We start from the raw sequence: 20,212 nt of genomic DNA, 5'->3' as shown, positions 1-20,212 counted from the left end.
CGGGTGGCTCAGTTGGTTAAGCAGCTGCCTTCAGCTCAGGTCATGATCCCAGCGTCCTGGGATCGAGTCCCACATCGGGCTCCTTGCTCCGCAGGGAGCCTGCTTCTCCCTCTGACTCTGCCTTCCACTCTGTCTGCCTATGCTTGCTCTTGCTCGCTCTCTCTATGACAAATAAATTAAAAAAAAAAATCTTTAAAAAAACCACAAAAAACCTAAACCTCAATTGGACTGGTCAGTCCCCAGCTTAATGTCCCCAGTGGTTTCTCAGTGAACTTAGGAAAAAGTCCAAGGACTCAGTCGGCGCTCAGGGCCGGCAAGGCCTCTGCCCCCTGTCTCTCTGCTCTCTTCCCTCCCCTGCTCAGCCTGGGACCTCCACAGCATTTCCTCATTGTCCATCCCACAGGCTGCTGATCCTCCCTCTCCACAATCCCCGCCCCCCTCAGGATCTTCCCCACCTCCAGGACTTCAGACTGCAGCTGAAAGGTCACCCCTCCATCCACAAACACCTGCCTTAATGTTGTGCCTTACCCCCTTCTCCCTCCCAGGACTCCTTGACGTTTACAACACGTGTTTGTGTCCCTGCTGAATGTCTCTTCAGCTAGAGCCAGGCAGACAGCATGGCTGGTCTAATGCTCCCCGCCCTGTGTTTGTCTAGCCCATGCCTGTCATACTAGTAGATGTTTAATAAATGTTCACTCAACGAAGAATGGCTGAATATACACTGGAGGCTTCCTCAGTGAGTCGATGGCAAGAAAGCCCAGTTCCTAAAGAGGCTCCTCCTCTTCTGCCTTCTAGAGAACATTTGTTGAAGCAGAACATGACAAGGTGTATAAGCAAAGCCCAAAAGGTCATCGGCTCCAGGCAGTGAAAGACAGTCATGACCAGACAACGGGAACACAGGAGCCATAATCTAATCATGCATCTGTCAATCAGTTATCAATTGCTGAACAAATATTTAGTGAGCCCTTCCCATGTGCTTATCTTTTATGTGAAGAGCTAATCAAATCCTGTGGATCCTTCAAAGACCTAGTGCCAATACACCCTCTTCCAGGAAGCCCCCCCCACCAATTGCTTGAGCCCCTCTGACCACTGTCTTTTGCCTGCTCACTTCCTCAACAGGTGGGGACCCACTCCAGCTGGTACCGCCTGAGCTGCCCCAGCTCCCTGGCTTTAACCTGGGCCTCTTACCTTGAGTTGAGGAAAGGAGGTTAAAGATGAGGGGACAGGCCAAGACGACCACCTGGCCCGGAGGGGTGGCTGGCCAGCAGGTGAGGTTGTCCCACATCTTGCTGCAGCCTGAGGGGGAGGGGGGAAGGCAGAGGACACACTGGTCAGCACAGTCATCAGGTTCTTCCAGCCTTGGGACCTGAGCCCACCGGCACCCATTCTTCTTCTTCCTCCAGTGTACCACCTGGAGGAACCTCCAGTGTGAGAGAGCTGGCATCACCCTGCCCAGGCTGCAAAGGGCCTCTTCAGATGGGTGGCAGGACTACAGCTCCGTTGTCCTCAGTGAGGGATGGAGCTCCCCCTGGGGATGTTTTGAACAATGGTGGGGATTTTGTTTGTTGCAGAAATTAGGGGTCTCACCTGGCATTTGGAGGGCAGGTCCCAGGGATGCCAGGAAGACATCCTGCAAGGTGTCACATGATAATGAACTGTAGTATTGTAGTATTCTGCAAGACTTTCCAGTGAGCCCCTGGGCATTTGTGTAGGTGAAAATGTGTTGTAATGACAGAGCCTAGATTATTACTCCATTTTCCATATAAACACAAGGTACTTCCTGTATAGTTTTAACATACGTGGGGTCTTCCAGAAATGCAACTGAGTAAAGGGAGGGATTTTGTTGTATGTCGAACATTATTTTTTAAAAGATTTTATTTATTCGACAGAGCGCACAGCAGAGGAAGCAGCAGGCAGAAAGACGGGGAGAAGCAGGCTCCCTGCTGAGCAGGGAACCCAATGCGGGACTTGATTTCAGGACCCTGAGATCATGACTGGAGCCGAAGGCAGATGCTTGACTGAGCCATCCAGGTGCCCAGTATGTTGAATACTATTAAGAGCTGTTCAAGGTTTTTAGAAAATCACATTACCTCTAACAATGCTGCCCATGAACTGGAGTCAGGGAAGCAACCACTGTATAGATCAACCCACCCATTGCATTTCCATGTACAAGTACATTCCAGGCTTCAGACTATGACTTCTTATTTGTCAGTGTCATCGTGCCTGAATGTATGCGTAGTATTTCATTACAAATCACTTTCCTTTTTATTTTTCTTTTACAACCAGAACTTCATTTAAAAAAAAAGAAAAATGGACGCACATGTCCTGAATTTCGTAAAGGAGACATTAGAAAATATTTGTCATAAAAGGAGGTGTTGGGTATGATGGGGTGGTGGGTATACTGGGATTTAGCTAGGTCTTGAGGAGTCTTCAGAAAATTAAAAAAGTAACACCTATGCCCCCAAATTAGTCAAACTGTGATTTGTGCTATGGAGCGGTGGTGTTCAGGAGGTGAGTTTGGAGAAAGCCCTGCCCTGCAGGCTGTGTTTTCCACCTGTACCTATGAGCCCTGAGGGCTGGCTGGTGAAGGTGCACAGTGGGGTCCCTAGGCAGTTGATCTAATAGGCAGATGCATGATTTTACCTCCTCAGGGTCTGGGTGTCCGTGAGGGACTAAGACTCTTTTGGATCCCCTTCCCTGGGGGAGTTTTCATTGTTTCTTTGCAACACTGCCAGACGCATAGATTTTCTCAGGAAACCCAACCCCCAAGCCAAAGTCAATGCCAGCTGGGCCCAGCCCAGCCCAGCCCAGGTCCGAAGGTTCATAAATTCTCAAGAAGGGGGCCTGGGAAGAGGAGGTAAAAGGACATCCCCAGCTGGGGAAGAGCCCTGGGAGCCTGAGTGCTAGAGTAGGCTGGCACTGGGGAGGGGCTTCTGGGGCTGCAGCAGCCAGGTGGTGGCAACGGCTGAAGGCTGAGAGCATCTGCGTTGACGAGGCCGTGCCAGAGAACACAGTCTCCCTTTCTCGGGGCCCCCAGAGGGAATCTTCAGTCCACTTTGTCTTGAGGCTTCTGTGGCCTCCCTCTGGCTCCCAGTCCTTCCTCCATTCCTGTGCCAACCTCTCTGGAGGCCCTGGAGGGACCCCCACAAGGCCACCACATTCTGCTTGCCATTTAAGACCCTGTTAGTAATAGCAGCAAACAGTTATGTAGCCTTTGTATGTGGGAGGCACGGCTCTACCCTCTTTAAATAAACAACTTATTTAACCCTCCCATTTTACAGATAAGTAACTGAGGCATGGAGACATCAGGTAACTAGCCCAAGGTCCTATCGCTGTTGAATGGTGCAGCCTGTTCACCCATTCCCATGCTCCCTCTCCAGCAAACCTCTCACACTTCTCCCATTCTGAAGGGCTCCAGGCCCATTTCTTGGGGGAATTTTGCTCTGCTGGACTCTAGCCCTCTGACAATGCTGGGCACACCTTGTTTTGTAGGCCAATTATTGCATCTGGGTCCCCGCCAAACTCAGCTCTATGGTTCTCAAGTTGCGGCACGGGTTGAAGAGCAGATTCAGAGCTGGGTCCTCAGCCCTGAGCTCAGCTTCCCCAGAAGCAGCACAGGGAGAGGGAGACTGGGCACTGCCCTTCAGGAGGCTGCACTTGGTCTCAAGGACTCTAAGAACCACCAGGACTGGGCTGTGAACTGTGACATGGCAGGGGAGCCAGGGAAGGAAAGCCACTGGGGGCATGTAGTCAGGGAAGCTTCCTGGAGGAGGCAGTAGGTTCAGGAAGTTGAGAACAGAGAGGTTGGTAAGACAATGCTAGCCATCTGGAGAGCCTCTTGTCTGTGTGTGTGTGACCCAGAGAGGCCCCACAGACCCCACCACGTATGTCCCTAGGCCCACAGAGATGCAGGGTGCTGGCTGGCTGTGTGTATTCACTGGGGACTGCCACCTGAGCAAGAAAGCAAGCCTGGGGCCTGGGGTGGGAGCGGGGGAAGCATAGGTGGCTTCTGTGCCAGTTTATAGACACGTGTGCACTGACAGACACATATAGACACTCACTCCCAGACACAAAGAACCACAGACATATGGGCAAATACATATACATGTATGCTTATGTGGACATAGAAAGACCAGACACAGCAAACAAAGGCACGGAGTGATACATGCAACTCACAGCCACACAAGCACAGAGAGGAACAGGCACACCGCAGATACACACACACACACACATCCACAAACCACCACACAGAGACGCCGCGCACCGGGCAGACACATCCAGGCCTCTCCGGGCTTACAGACACACATGCGCCTGACACACACACAGACACTTGGAGTCTGACATGGGGCTTTACAGGTCCCAGAGGCACACGCAGCTCCATACCCACGTGGGCCAAGAGCACACATATGGACATGCACAACCACAGAGCCCCACGCAAGGTCACTGGCAGACTCATTGCCCACAGACCCATACTTGCCCTCCTCTGGATCCCAGGCCGTCTTCCTGGTGGCAGGATGTTGGCACCCGGCAGGTGCCCTGTGCCAGCAATGATCTCACGGAGATCACGAGGGTGGCTTGCCCTCGGGGCCTAGGAGGCACTGCAATGGGGGCCTAGATTCTGGGGTCTGGGCCTCTCTGGGCTGCCTGCAGTCCCAGATCCTGCTGCTAGGGCCTGCTGGGGCCGGTGTGCAGTGTCTCCTGCCTCCCTGCCTTGGAGTGGGTGGCAGTGCATAGATAGTGGGTGGTTTGGCCACCTCTCACCCCGGTCTTAGTCTTAAGGCTCCAGGAGGCAGGGATCTGTCCTTCCTTAAGAGCCGGAGGAGGTAAAGGCCCTCCGTGAGGCTACAGACACTCACTTATGGTGCAGGAGGCAGACACTCTGGGCACTGGGGCCAAGGAGGGATCCAGGAGGGGTTGCGTAACTGTTAGCCTCAGAGAGCTGAAAGGAGACTGGGGAGCCCAGGAGATGTAAAGATGTTCCCTACTCCTGGGCAAGGCTGTTCTGTAACCTCAAGTTTGGCCTCAGGGAGGTGGCCTGGCAGGGAGGCCCAGAGCAGACACAGCCAACCAACTGCTCAGCCCTTCTCCACCCTTAGTGAGCCTTGGGCTCCGTACCCACCCCCACTCCCCGTAAGATGTCTGCTGAGGCACCTCCCACCTCCCCAGCCTCTCTCCTTCTCCACGTCCTCTGGCCCACCATTCAGAATCTGGCTCAAGGGTACCTTTCAAAGAAAGGTCTCCATAATTCCTCCCATGCCTTCCCCAGGGCTGCTGTGCCAAGTGCGGGGCTCCCGGGGTGGGAGAGTGGGGAGTAGAGGATGCTGTCTGTCATCTGATGGGATAGCCCTGCCAGCTCTAGGCACCTAGGCAGCCTTGGTCTGTGGGTACCCATGGCATCACCCTTCCCCTGGCATCACCCTTCCCACCATGAGGCTGGAGCTTCCCCACAACCCCGTAGGAGGAGGAGCCAGGCCTTCAAGTGCTCATCCTCCAGGTTTGACTGTGACTTGTCTCATCAACTGGACAGTGCATGAGCTGCTGGTTCATCTGGCCTACGGAAGGTGGGCTGGGATGGGAGGGAAGCATGTGCGCCTAGGGGCTGGTATGCGTGGTGGTACCTCTGGGAGCAAAGCCTGGGGCTTGGAGGAAGGAGCTGAGCCTCAGAACCCCCAACCTAGTGTGTGCTCCTTGGTGAACTGCAGGGAGCTCCCAGTACTGGGGCAGGGGATAGGATCAGAGAGGCCTGTTAGGGTTTCCTGTTTCCATCTGGTCCCCCAGCTTCTTCCAGCATCCTCTTCTCGCCTCTGGCAGCTCCATGGTGCCATCCCCACCCAACACGTGTGGGAGGAATGTGCCTGGATCTGGGCTCACAACATGATGAGAGGCGGGGCTCTTTGGGGGTCTGGGGCCCTCTCTGTCCGCTGGGCCTCACCTGCTGTGTCATTCTCCAGCCGGGCTTCCTCTAGGCATTTCTTGCGTTGCACCTCGATCATCCGCAGATGGTAACATTCCTCCTCCCACTGCAGGCTGGTTGCCTGGCCACCCTGGGGGACAGACACAGGGAGGGGACCCATCATCCTCATTAGCTGCCTACCTCGCATCCACAGACTCGGAACATGAGGCCAAACAAGGCCTGTCACTTGACTGATCCAAGTTCAGACAGAACCACAATCCCAACCCCAGACTAAAACCCGACCCAGACCTGGATCGGACCCGGAACTCTTGTTCACTTGTTCCCACAGCTGGGTCTGCCTTGAGGGTCCTGTCATGGCTTCCTGGTGGCTTCCAAGACTGCTGGAGCTGTAACTTGGTCATTTTTGGGGGGGGGGGCACAATGGTATTACTTTGGACAAAGGTTGGAGGGCTTCTCTGTGGGGCCCAGAGCTGGCCCTTGGGACTCTGCCACCCTCCAGCCTGGGTTGGGAGTTCTGGATCCTTGCCTCATTCTCTCTGGGTGGGAGGGGTCTAGCTAGTGCTACCTGATTATGAGGAGCTGGTCCCTGGAGCCAGACCTGGGAGGAATCCAGGAGTCTGGCTCCATCTTCCAGGCTCTGTCCCCATTCTGGGAGCCTGTACTCAGTCTCCTGGGTCACAAGGCTGGGAGGGGGCCACTGGCCCTCCTTGCCCAGACCTCACCTACTTTCTTTTTAGCTTCTAAACAATTCCAGCTATTTCAGATCTAATGAAGGAGGGGAGGTTTCAGGAAATAAGAGAGGCCACCCTAGGAGGGTTTGCCATCCCACCACACCCCAGGGGCAGGGGCAGGGGCTGAGGCAAAGGAAGTGTGGTGGGATAGGGGGAGAAGGGATGGGGAGGCCCAGGCCTCCTGCCTCCCCTTTCTCACACCCTGGCCAGGGATCAGGGATGGAACCAGACCTGCGTGCTGCTTGTGGGGGCTGGGCAGGCATTGGCACTGGGTCTAACATGTGAGTATGGGTGATTGTTGCACAGGGACAGACAGGAGAAAAACAGGTCTTGGGAACCACTGGGTGGGGGAAGGCAGGTGAAGGCCTCCACTGAGCTGGTGGAAACTTCTATGAGTCTCTTTGGCTTTAGGAAAGTGGCTGCCACCCCTGGGCAACCCCATATCAGTTTCCTCCTCACTGCTCAGGGAAGAGAATGCCATGGCTTCCCAACAGGGCCATTGGAGAAAGTTCCGCAAGGCAGCTCTAGAATCAAATACTCTCGGTTGTCTGTTTCAACTTGTCCCTCCTGCCCTGGGACAAGGTCCTCAATTCCCTCAAATAGGCCCCAAGAACCTTCCCTGCTGACTCAAAGGCGTGTTGCCATGGGGCTATGGAGGAAAGCATTTCCTTCCTTCTGGCCTGGTACCAAGAGTGTGACTTTGGCCACTGTTCTAAGGTGACCGCACAGAGGGATAAGGATCCCACTTGCCAGAGAGCTTGCCATTGCCTGCTGTGGCTATACATTGTCGCCTTTGCTGTATAAGAAGGGGGTCCAAGCAGAAGCTGGCCAACTCAGTGTTCAAGAGGCTGCAGAGTTGAGTCTCTTCCACTCAATACTCTTGTCCCTTGTGGAGGCCTTGGTGGAGCCTCATTGTCACAAAGGTCCTCAATGTCCAACTTCCCCACACGCAGCTAAGCACCATGGATGGCCTAGCCCAGGGGCAAGAAAAGGCCTCATTGTCTGGGATGCCTTTCAGACTTGCCAGCACCCAGACCTCACCTGCCCATGTGCCATGGGTCTGGAAGCCCCACAGTGAACCTGGGTTCCATCTTGGACTGTTAATTGTATCAGCCAAGGGAGGGAAGGACATGAGCTGGTAAATCATTAAAAACTTGGTATATGGAAAGCAACACAGATCTACTGTGGAGCAGGATATGGTTCTTCATATAACTGTTTCAAAGAAAATACATGGGATTTGAAGGAAATGTGCTGTGGTCTTTCTTTGGAGTCACATGTTTCCTTTCTTGCCCAAAAGCATTACTCAGACTGAAACACTCGAGATGCTCTGTCTTCAGTGATCTGAGACCAGCTTATACTGCCCAGGCATGGGAAGAGGGGTGGCCAAAGGACCCCAGAGGTGACTTCTGGAAGTCACTGGCTCATGTCTCACCATTGGTCTTGCTTGTCTGGAACACGATTCTCCCCAAAGTGCCTTCTCAGCCTTACTGCTTTCCAGAAACGCAGATTCTCCCTCCCAGCCTCACCTATGTCTCCTGCCCATTCTCTCCTACCCTGCTCCCCACAACATGAACATGGGATGGATGAAGTAGATATCTGCTGTTGCTGCCTTCCACCATCCCTTATCCTCCTCTGGTGCCATGTCCTCATCTCCACCTGGGAAACTACCTCCTTCCCCACTCCTCCTTCTTGGGGTTCTGATGAATAGTGTTCTGAGAGATCAACATGTCATCAGACTTGAGCCCATCAGAGCATTCCTGGCCTTAGTGCCTTGCACATGGCCCAAGTCAGGCTGCTCAGAGCCAGCAGGCTCATTCCTGGGATTTTGGATTAAGAGATTAGACAAATAGATTTGGTCTTTCCAACTAGACTGGAAACCTCAAAGCGTGCAGGGGTTGGAACTACTGCTACCATCTTGTTTCTTCTTGTATTCTTGTGGAACACAACAATGAAGGCCACACAGGTAAAGGCTGAATAAAAAGATGGAGAAAAACTGGGTCCTCTTGACATTATCTCTGTCCCTGGATGCAGCTATGCCTGAAAGTAGACCTGCTTCCAGCAACATGAGTCAATATCTTTGTTAGTTGCTTGAGTCTGTTGAGTTTTCTGTCCCTACAACCAAAAAAAGTCCAGATTTGTGCTCTGAGGACAGGACAGTGGATGCCCCCATTTGCTAGGTCCTCTTTTTTTTTTTTGAAAGAGTACACAAGTCAGAGGGAGAGAGAGAATCTCAACAGCGTCCATGCCCAGGGTGGAGGCAATGCAGGGCTCAATCTCACAACCCTGAGATCACAGCCTGAGCCAAAATCCAGTCAGACACTTAACCAACTGAGCCAAGTAGGGACCCCTTTGCTGGGTCTCTTAAGCCAGAACTGTGGCCACACTCTTTGCCAAGAGATCATTCTCTTTCAGTCACCAAGGGCATCATAGGGTTCCTAGCAGTTTCTGCTTACTGCTCTTTGAAGATGGAAGGCTATTGGGTCAACCTCTTTAGCCAACTCTGTCCATCCATCCCACCCAGCAGCAGAGCTACAAAGTCTTTCCTGAGAGGCAGTTTGCAGAGGAGTGGGCAGGAGGCCCTGGGGTAACCTGGCAGTATGGGCTGTCTCTGAATAACCTGAGGGTAGTTTGGAAGATGAGCTCTGTCTTTACCCCAGTTTAGCTGAGTGTTAGACCCCATCTGCAGAAGGGTAGAGGAAAGAGAGACCCGAGATCCCCTAGCAAGTACACATTCCTAGATGGGAACTGCATCTCTGACCACTAGTCTGGACTACATCAATCCCTGTCCATGACCTTGCCTTGGGCCATCTGGTCTACCATTGCTCTTTGGGGGACAGGGCCAGGGCAGCTCCCTGTAGCCCTTATCATTGAGGAATTCACGCAGACTTTGAACTTCCTCTTCCACTTATTTCCCTATGCTAAACATCCTCATTATCTCTCTGGACTCCAGACACACTAAGCTGGAAAATTCCTAGCCAGATGCAACCAAACCTACTGATTCTAGGAAAGCATTCCAGGGTGGGATATAACTGGGGTATGGGCTTCACAGAGAATGGGTAGTAGAGATGCATCTTTGAAGAGGTGTAAATTTGACCATTAGAGATGGAGTAAGAACATTCCAGAAAGCAGGAGCAGTGTGTACAGAAGCATGGAGGTATGAAAACGCCTAATACATGCAAGGTTGCAAATACGCGGTGAGGCAGCAGCAGGGGGTCCTGAGGCATCAGGGGACAAGTTGTGGGACACAGGCAGGGGCCAGCCCTCATCAGGTCCTGCCTGGACCAGTATACTAGGTTTCAGCCCCACCACCTGCAACCCAAAGTCCCCAGGAACTAGGAGTCAAAGCACACACTTCAAAACTGGCATTCAAGGCCCTCCCTATTTCTACTACTGCCTGCATTTCCCAACTTGTCTCCTGATGCCCCACATGGAGAGGAGAAATGAGGGCTTTCTCTCAGGCCCTCACCAATTCCCCTGGGGGGCTGAAGTCACCTGATCCTGAGGGTGGGTTGAGGTGGGAGTTTCAGGCCAGATGGAGACCCCAGCACCTTCTCTACTGCAGGAGTTCCTGAGTGCAGAAGAGGAGACCCAGGCAAGTCTATAGCCTGCCTTGAACCTGAGTCTTTTTCCCTCCTCTGCCATGGTACTGTCTGGATAGGGGAGGTGACGGACTGGCTGTTGGCAGGAGAATCCGGAGTCTCTGGTTGGGGGCAGGGATTAACCCCAGCCTCATTATTCTGCCTGTTTACCTGGGTCCCTCCTCTCTATCCTCACTGTGAGGGGCTTGGGAGAAAGTCCTGCTTTCTCTTGCATATGGGGCTCCCTGAGATCTGGGGTAGGGTGCAGATGCTGGGAGTTGTGGCTATTAGATGCTAGGGGCTCTGAAAGATGGGATGGGGGCCTGACTCAGGTTTTGTGGGTGCCCTACCCACCTCTCAAGGGGAGCTTGAGCTCACAGCTACTGGCCCAGAATCAGAATTCCCAGCCTCTTCCAGGGCCAGAGAACTATGGCAGGAGAAGCCAAGGGAGCGTGGTGAAGGAGGAGGAGTCCCTCTGAGGGGTAGCTGGCTTCTGAGAGGGGTCTAAAATGCAGCTGACTGGATTAGGTGAGAGAGAAGAAAGAACTTCCTGCCTGCAAATTACCAAGCTCTGGAAGGCCACTCTGAATGATCTGTGCTTCTGAGGCTTGCCCAGGAAGGCCCTTTGCCCCTGACAGGGATGGCTGGGGAATGGGGGAATAAAAAGTAAGGGTGGTCCCATTTACCACTCTCCCATCACCAGCTCATATCCCATGATTTATTTAGGCCTCCTCCTCCTGCCATTGAAATAATGGGGCAACAGAATCACTGGGGGAAACTGAGGATCCTGAGAGAAAGCTGAGGGGTCAAAGGCACGCAGGACCCCAACCCAGCTTCCCAGACTGTGCCCCTCATTCTAGCTTTTGTGTTAGAATTGGTGAGGAGATAGAGAGAATGCAGTGGGGGGAGAAGCATGAGGAGACAGGGGCAGTGGGGAGGAGGGGGCACACAGGAAGGTGGGGTAAATCATGGGATCCAGAAATCACAGAAAAAGAGGGGAAGCAAGTTCCCAGCTTCTCAGAGGAAACTCCGAGAAGTTGAAATAAGGCCTCATCCTATTGGGAAGAGGCACAAGGGAGATGGCTGGGGTGATGGGAATGTGGGCTAGTTTGATCTGGGCAGTGGCTACACAGGTGCGCACACATGGGACAACTCCTGCACGGTCACTGCAGATTTGTACATTTTATGAATTAAAAAATGTCTCTGAAGTCCTGAGGCAGCCTGCAGCAGGCTATTGCTGTTTTGGAAGAAGAAACTCCTCTTGGTGAGACCACAGATTCCAGAATCAGACTGCCTGCCACTTCCTGGCTGGGTGACCTTGGGCAAGTCTCCCCACCGCATCTGTAAATTGGGGCACCATCTACTTCCAGGGCTGCATCCAGGGTCACATGTCAAGGACACCAGGGGACCACCAAGAAAGGTTAGTGGTCATTGACAAAGGCCCAGCCAGCGCCTTGGGCCAGACTGGCCTTGCCGTCTGCATCAGGACCTGGGCCTTGCCACTGCCTACACGATCTGCAGAAGGCGGGGCAGTCTGAAGTTCCTGCCAGCTGCCACGTGGGCGCTGTGTCCACCAAAGGGGAGGTCTCAGGGCAGGGATTCCCTCACCCCCTACTGCTGTTCAATTTCTTCCCCCTCCCTGTATTTTTACATTCTTTCGCCAACAGTCTGATGCCTCTGCTTTCTGAATATCCAAATTTTGCCAACCTACCTCCTCCTGGGAGAGGCCGAATTCTGGGTGGTATGTTGGGGGTGGGGTACAACAAAGAGGAAGACACAGGAAGCAGGTTTGGGCATGGGGCATGAAAGAACTTTCCACATCTCAGGGTGGTCCCAGAACAAGGGCTCTCATTATAAGAATACAAGCTTAAAGATGTTCCGTCTGGGGCTAAGCCTGGCCCCATCTAAGGGCACTTCTTGTGGACGTCTTTAGGTATACGAAGCCTCTTGGGGATTCTTTGTAGGGGATCATTGTGGCAACGGCCAGTGAAGCGGGAGCAGCAGGGACTCAGGTTTAAATCCTCTGCCTCTTGAAAGCCATCCTGGGCACCCTGGAGGGAAAGAGGACTCAGTTTACACACATGGTGTGTATGTGGGGGGCCATGTTGGTGTTGGGGCCACGTGCTGAGAACTGAACACCAGCGTGGGCAGATGACAGGCTGAGCCTTCTCTACAGAGTCGGTTGGTGACCTCTTGCCCTCTTCTGATGATCGGCTGTGCAGGAAGAACTTGTTTTTCAGATAGCGGGAGGCACTTCCTGAGAGACATGGACCCTCACATCATGAGCTACATGAAGCCAGGGTACAGATAAAGACTGGGGCCCCATCCAGGGAAGGGCTGGACATTCACCCACCCACCAGCTTGCTTTATGGGCTCATCACAACCCAGGCCAGAAGGATCCTTGCAGTCAGACCCCAACCCCTAGTAGTATCGCCACACTGCCTGGGGGTGCTGGACCAAACCACGCTGTTTGGGGATGTCCGAACAGCAGATATCAAGGAATTCCTGTTTGTTTTGTTTAGTGAGCTGGGGGTATCGTAGTGGTAGAGGAAAATGTCCTTTGGTTTTAAAGAATGCACCTTAAAATCATGTGGGGTGCAAGGTCACAATGTCTACAATTGATGTTAAAAGACTTCAGCCAGAAAAGGGAAATGATGCCAATATTAATTGTTACTGGCTATCAGTTGTCAAACGTAGGGCCTGGGAGGAGATGGGCACTGGCCATTCCCATACTGCCATTGTGCTGACATCACCCCAAGGACTGAGTATTTCCATGCTCATTACATTTTTCTCTGTCTCTCTCTTTCATATGTTTGAACATTTTTTTCCACAATAAAAAGTTAATTTAAAAAACCTATAATGCGGTGGAGAGATGAAGCTGTGTTTCTTTGACTTCTGAAATACATCTAAGGTATGTGAGCAACTTTGGGCAAATTATACAATTGTGTTGGGAAGTCCAGCTGGGGAGGGCCGAGTGTGGGAGGCTGAGCAGCAAAGGCAGGGAGAGAGGGGCAGGGCTTCCTCTCGTCCCCTGGCCCCATGCCAGCATCCCTGGCCAGAGGGGCCAGTGAATGGTCCCTGCGAGTAGCAGGCGTGGTCTACATTAGGTTGCCCCTGAGGCTGCCCACCATGGGAGGAATTATGTTGCTTACCTCCCAGTCTTCCCTGAGATGACCCCTCACCGACCTGGGCCTGGAGCCTCACCCCCACATTGCCTGGCTAGCTCATGAAGTCCCCTGGGCTCCCAAACTTGGGATCAAGTGAAGAGAAGGCCTATCCCAGGTCACACGGCTCTTGGTCCTCCCTCAAGCCTTGCAGAAGGGGGGCCCAGCACTCTCTTCCCATTTCTCCTGCACCAGAGAGGGGGAGGCCAAGATTCCCACCCTCCCTTTTGTGATGAGGAAACCAATACCCTTCCACAGAGATCAAACATGCTCTCAAGGGCAACTGGCCATTGGCATGGAGGAAGGTGAGGATCAGGTCGCATGGGCTCCAGAAACATCAGGGAGGACTGAGACTCAGGGCACCAGGATGGGAGGTTGGAAATTTCTGAGGAAAAAAGTTCACTCTTCCAGCACAGTCCCCTAGGGCCCTCAGGTGGCTATGGTTGTCATTCTGCTTGAGAAGGAGGGAGGGCTGACCCCACTGTAGCCATGTTTCCCTAAAGCCCCCAAGGTGGTCTGCTGGGGGCCAAGAGGGCCAGCCCAGCCGTGGACTGCCCCTGGAGAGGCTGAAAGCAGATAGCTAGGGCAGGATGGCTATGGCAGACTGAGACCTTCAGGAGCGGGTGGGCAGCAGTCTGCATCAGAGAGGAGTTAGGAGAAGCCAAACCTTTCCCAGCCCCTGGGCCATCCCAGCTTCTGGGGGTGGGGTTGTGTGTGGGGGATCTGGGGGCTTCTTCCTCCTTCTGGGATCAGGCCTATTGGTCCTGCCAACAGAGGCTCTTTGATAGTTTTTGGTGGAATGTCGGCCCATTTTTCCAAACTCTTTAGGGCATTGTCCTGCCTCCCCCAGGGAGCCTTCCCCTGACTGTTCCTTTCAGTGATCCTTGCTTCGGTGCTGGTAAACTGCACCCCATAGCCCCCTGGACTCTTCCTCCTGGGCCACTGGCTCTGCTCTCCCTGACCAGCCTGAGAATCTTCCCAGGGCAGGACCTGGGTCTGTTCCTCCTCTGACACCCACTCTCCCCATTCCTGAGCTGGGGATTGCCCTGAGTAGTTCTGCTACCAGCGAGGTGCCCCTGTGCCTGCTGTCCAGGGGGTAGGGGCAGTAGAAGTTCTGACAGGTGGCCTTGGGGCAGACTTCCTCTTCTAAGACACTAGAGGTTTTCTTTCCTCTTTTTTGCTTCCCTGTTCAGAGATTTCCCCTTCCCTGACTGAGGTTAGGGCACCATAAACAGGAGTGATAAGGCCTTGGGTCTTTACACTGAACTTTGCAGCTGCCATTTTATGACTCTGATAACGTCAGCTCCCCTCAACCCTGACTTTGGCTGGAGCGAGATTGCCTGGTGTCCATTTGGTGTGGGAGCTGGTGGAGAAGAGGGAGAAGTGGACAAGGATGTGGGGACCCCTTCACTCCCAGCTGCCTTCACCCAGACCTGAGTGAGTCCCTTTTCCTCCCTCTGCGGCCCAGACCCGCACAGTGCTGTGAGGAACAGTGAGGAGGACAGAACTCAGCCTGTGCCATGGTCTGAAGAGCCCAAGCTGGGAGGTGGGTAGGGCTGAAGGGTGGGGTCAGAGTGGGAAGGGCTAAGTGGGCTGGAGCAATCAGGGAAGGCTGTTTAGAGGAGGTGATGGAGTACGGTATTAAATGAATAAAATGTAGACAGACAGGGGAGGGTAGTCATTGGAGGAGCCAGGCTTTGACTGCCTCAGGAGGTGGGGGGCAGATGTGGCTGAGAAGAAAGGGAGACCCTGCTGAAAGCAGCCTGCCCTTGGGCTGAGAAGCCTCCAAGGCTGGGGAATGGGGTACTAGTGGTGGTCCCGAGAACCCTGGCTCATCCGAAGAGAATTTGAGTGGTCACCCAGTGGGGTGAGCCAGAGGGCTGTGGATAAGGCCTGGACACTCCATGACACTGAGGGGCTCTAAGTGACGCTAGGGATCTGCAGCTGTGGCCTTAGGGCCAGAACCTGGTGAGGCTTTGAGTGCTCAGGAGGTGGGTCTCATGACTCTCCGTGAGAGTAGGGAAGGCTCCCACCAATGATTATCAACTCCTGCTCCCAGGACAGCCAATGAGCTTCTCGTCCCTAGTATGTCAAGACATTAGCTAGATGGAAACACAGAGAGTCCTGCTTCAGTGGAGGTGATGGTAAGGGAGGTAATCATGGGATAGAAAAGTCTAGGTGATCAGTATACTCTACCCACCCACCAGCCAGCCTGGAGCTGCTGTTAGATCTGGGACCCACTCGGGTTAGGCTCTGACTAAACAGCAACCCCAGATTCCTCAAGTCCTGTGGTAGGCAGACAAAGAAAATCAACCTCAGTCCAGGGCTGATTAGTGGGGGACAGGTGTCTTCCGGACTTATTTTGCCCATCTGTAAAATGGGCTTGGGTGGACTCCATGAGTTTTGAGGTCTTCCCTGATCTTAGAGGGAGATGATTCATGCATCTTCCACCCGAATCAGCATCTGCCCTGCAGGCGAGCCACCCGCAGCAACACATGAGGGCACGGCCACGCGTGGGGCTCACCAGCACACATGCCTTAAAAGCATACACACATCTTGTGGGGTTGAAGCAGAAGCTGAGAAAGAGGACGCCCCGGCTTCTTGGCTGTGTGCACCTTGCTCAGCTTTCTTCAAGCACACGTCTGGCTCTTCTTCACCACCCACCACCTTCCACCTTGGGCTCTTACCTTTCAGCGCGGCTCAGTGCGAAGGCACAGGAAGGGCCTGCCAGTCAGCCACCTTACGCCAAAAGCCCCTTCCTAGCGCTGCATCTGCTGCTGAGACCTCACTCCTACACGTAACACACATCGCCCCACCGCTACTTCCAGTGGGGCCCAGCACACAAAGACGACCCCCGTAGACTCCCTCACTGCCACCTACTGTCCGCCAGGCCTTCCATTTCAATCGACCTAGTCCCCCCACCCCGCCTCCGCTGACTTCCCCGCCCCACGCACAAAGCAGCCACTACACCGAAGGCAAGTTTATGGAGCACGCTCTCTCCTGGCGCCCTTCCACCGGTGTCCCAGCTCGCCGCTCTGAGCGGGCTCTCAGCGGCTCAGGGAGGGACTAGGAGCGACCAGGATCCCACCCCCTCGGGTCTAGATCCGGGCGGAGGCTGAGCTGGGAGGAGAGACCCGGTGCTCCGTGCCCCTCATTCCGCTTCCACAGACGTGCGCATAGACGGCCGGGCTCCCGCCGCCCCCACTCCACCCGCGGCGACCGGGACTCCGCGCACTCCGGGCACTCACCGCGGGGCCTAGGGTGCAGGCGAGGGCGCTGGCCAGCACGCAGAGCCAGCGGGCGGGCGGCGAGCTGGTCGGGCGCATGGTCTGCCCTGAACCCGCGGCAGGCGGCCCGGCGCCGGGAATAGGCGTGCGGGCGGCGGAACTCGCAGTCGACGGCGGGGAGCCCGGCAGAGTGGCGCGGTTGCGGTGGCCCCGGCGCGAAGAGGCGCAGCTCGGGGCTGGAGGCGGGCCCCGGGGGCTCGTCTGACGGGCGGCGGCTCTGGCCAATGGCTCGGCAGAGGCGGGACCGCCGCTCAGGTGTGGGGCGGGGCTGGGGGGGCTCTCCCGCCAGGGGGTAGTCCCTGAGCTCAGTCCGCGGATCCTCCGCTCCACGTCAGTCTTCAGCCGCCTGGCTTTTGCAAGCCTTCACCCCTTCCGACCTCATCCTCGGCAGTCTCGAGACCCCAACACGCCGCGTGCTTGCCTGGTTAGCTCACAACGTTTCCAAGCGCCTGGATACCGTCTCCCACGCCCGCACGCCCCCTCAGCCCCACCCCAGCCAGGACGCTCTCCACGTCCACCTTCAGGGCCACCTCCTCCGGGAAGCCTCCCTGCCAGCCTCCCCATTTCCCATGTCTGCGCCTCGGAGGACTGGTGCTGGAGGGCCGGAAAACGAGACAAGACCTGTCACTTCTTATCCCCCAGGCTGTGCGCTGCGGCCTGCGTAGGGTCCTAGGTTGTCAGCGACCCAGAGGTGAGGCACGTGGTTTAATCCATTTTCAACCGCCCCAGCTCATCCCTCGTCCCTACAGGCCGAGAGAGGGGAAACAAGGGCACGAGTGAGGCCCTACCCTGGGTTCCTTGGTGCCACCCCTGAGCCTAGGCGACCAGGCAGGGCGCGTTTGGCCCTTGCTGGGCTCCCGGGCCCTTCACCACCAGAGAGTGAGGTGTCGTGCTGTAAGGGAGGATGGCACGTCCGCGTTCTCGCGCGTCTCGGCTCAGGCACCTCCCGAGGGAGGCTGGGCCGAAGTTCCAGCGCCCCCGCGCGGGGAGGGAAGATCTGTCCCCGGTACTCCTGACCGGGCTGCAAAACCCACCTAAAATGAAGCGGGAGACTTCATCCTCCTCTTCCTCCCGCCTTCTCTGTTTTACAGCCCGGGAAGCTGAAGTGTAGAGAAAGGGCTGCACTCGGGCCGCCTGCCTCTGGTGCCTCGCTTCCGTCCGCCGGGTGACAATGGATCAGCTTGCCTCCACTTCGCGTCCTCAAGGCTCAGTTTTATTCGTCCCTAAAAGGAGGTGATTGTTCAACCCGCGCCGCGCCCCGGGAGGTTTTCTTATAGACCAAGAGCAGGTGGCTGCCTTGCCCTCTTTCCCAGGACTCGGAACGGTGTGATCTAGGCTGGAGGTGGCGCTGGTGGTGGCAGAGATAGGGTGGAGGGTGGATGGATGTGATAAAGGGATGACAGTGTCCAGTGGAGAGGCGGGGAGGACTGGCACGACCGGGGCTCCCAGTGGGAAGCAAGGCTGCTTGAAGGAGCTCCACCAGGCTCCAGCTGACGAGCAGGTGCCTCAGAGTTCCCCGCAGACACACCCGGGCTTCCCTCCTTAGAGCTCAGGGTTAGGGTTAGGGAGTTATGGGGAATCAGGGAAAAGCCTGAAAGGGATGAGCTTCCAGCTCCTCCCCAACTTAGGTTTATTTGGGGTGCTGGCATTTGCTTCCCCCTTCTCTCCCCTTCTCCCTCCCTCTCCCTTGCACATTTATTAATAGCTTGCTGTGTACCAGCCTCTGTGCTGTGCACACACAGAGGTCGGTAAGACAGGGGGACTTCTTGCTGGGGGGGAGGATCTGGAGAGCTATTGTACTCCCCACAATTTCCACCTCCTTCCAGATGAGCCTGAACATAGACCCTTCCCCCACAGGGGAACAGTGGAGATGCCTGTGCCTCCAACTTGGCCATTCTAGGGTTGGGACCCAACTGCTTAGTGGGGGACTTGTTCGAAGAATCTCCAGGCTTCTCAGCCATCTCCACTTCTGGGGGCCAGGTTAGGCTCAGGAGCCAGGCATCCTTGCCTCCCCTTGTGACCCTAACAGAACCCCATCTCAGGCCTCAGTTCTTCAGCAGGACAGTGGAATTTGGTCCCAGTTCTGGGGAGTCACCTCTGCTGGCACAGCATCCTAGGAGTCCTAGACATGAATGGCAAATCCATGGGCTTTGGATCTCATAAACCCTTGCTCACTACACACACACACACACACACACACACACACACATGCACACACGCATACATGCACACATGCATGCACACACGTACATATACCACCTAGCCAGCCCTAGAATGCTAAAATCCCATCATTAAAGCTTATCTTTTGATCTGTTGAAGTTCTGCCCTCTCTGAGGACAAGAATCTTTGGTACTTGAAAGTACTTTGTGAGGGGGTGAAGATTGGGGAAATTAGGAAGGAGCCAGACCCCACTTTGCCACCTGATAGCCTGGCCCAGCAGGTGCCTGGTGGGAAGGGAGGAGACTGAGGGATCTTAAGGCCCCCAACCAGAGATGGGCTGCTTTTCCCCTTGCTCTGGACGGTGGTCCACAAGAAACCTCTTGACCTTCCTGGGCAGGCTAGAGACCATGAAGGTGACTGGCAGGCCCTCTTTACTCCCCAGGCGGTCCCTGGCTCCTGGGAAGGAAGCAGGTGACTACGGAAAAATACTTTCCCCGCAGATTCTTTGCAATGAAAATTACTCCTTTGTTCTTTCTGGATTGTTCCCCTGGGAGACCCACCCTTCCTTACATATCAAAAGGCACAAAACAAATTCAGAAGTGAAAGAAAAGAGCAGACACAGACGAAAAATTAAAGAATTCAGTCCAGGTTAGATTTGACCACGTGTTTACGAATGGTTTTGGCTTATTCAGTTCTGTGTTCCGAGGCCCAGGGGGCATCCCCTGGGATCTTCTGGAAAAGCCATCCTTTCACTTGTCCCCTGGTCTGGGAAGTCTTCTGGTGGGGAGGGGGCTGATATCAGAAGCCCAGGGTTGGGTGGGAAGGGCAGGCTACCTGAGGGGGTGAGAAGCAGAGACTTGGATCTTTGTTCCCCATCTGGAGTTGGCCTTTGTTTCAGCAGTCCAGGCTTGGGGAGGGGGCCTCAGCTCCCCACTCCTCTGTGTCCCTTTGCACTGATTCCTGTTCTGAGTATCCCTTCCTGGGTCTCTGAAATCTGTCCCCTGTCTGTGGCCCAAACCCCAGAGCCCTTCCGGCTGCTGGCTGCTGGAAATCACAGGGGTGCAGAAGATGGGGGAAAAGAGGAAGAGGCAGTCACTTGCCATTCCCCGTGACGACAGGCACGGCAGGAAAGAATCTGCAGTTACTCATTTGGAGCCTGCTTGGCTTCCTGGCTGCCTGCCTCATTCCCACAGTGAGTGCCACCCTTGCCTCCCCCAGTCCTTCCCCAAGTCCCTGAGTCGTGTGCTCACTGCTTCAAGGCTCCCAGCTCAGGAACTCACTAGTGGTGAGGTTCTGCAATAGAGTGGGAGCAGCCCTGGGGACCACAGTCTAGATTTGACCTGCATGGGGGATGGGGGTTAGGCAGGCAGGGATCTGG

The 20,212-nt window shown here is 54.8% G+C and overlaps 1 protein-coding gene across 5 annotated transcripts in view; it reads right to left on the bottom strand.

The window, feature by feature from the left end:
• VIPR1 (vasoactive intestinal peptide receptor 1) overlaps window positions 1–17,797 on the bottom strand; it is a 33,414-nt gene extending 15,617 nt beyond the window's left edge. For 2 of the 5 annotated variants that reach the window (XM_059390740.1, XM_059390742.1), the window contains exons 1-3: window positions 16,636–16,867; window positions 5,933–6,044; window positions 1,189–1,296 (exon numbers count right to left, since the gene is read on the bottom strand). In XM_059390740.1, the coding sequence (XP_059246723.1) occupies window positions 1,189–1,296; window positions 5,933–6,044; window positions 16,636–16,713 (298 nt within the window). In that variant the 5' untranslated portion in view covers window positions 16,714–16,867. Of the gene's footprint in view, window positions 1–1,188; window positions 1,297–5,932; window positions 6,045–16,635; window positions 16,868–17,708 lie in introns of those variants that run through there. The other 3 variants (XM_059390743.1, XM_059390739.1, XM_059390741.1) reach the window with 3 other exon arrangements.
• Window positions 17,798–20,212: the final 2,415 nt, after the last annotated feature.

Source organism: Mustela nigripes, chromosome 2 (assembly GCF_022355385.1).
Source record: "Mustela nigripes isolate SB6536 chromosome 2, MUSNIG.SB6536, whole genome shotgun sequence".
Classification (NCBI taxonomy): Eukaryota; Metazoa; Chordata; class Mammalia; order Carnivora; family Mustelidae; genus Mustela; species Mustela nigripes.
Note: the sequence above shows the minus strand (reverse complement) of the source record. Positions and strands in the feature narration are given on the sequence as shown.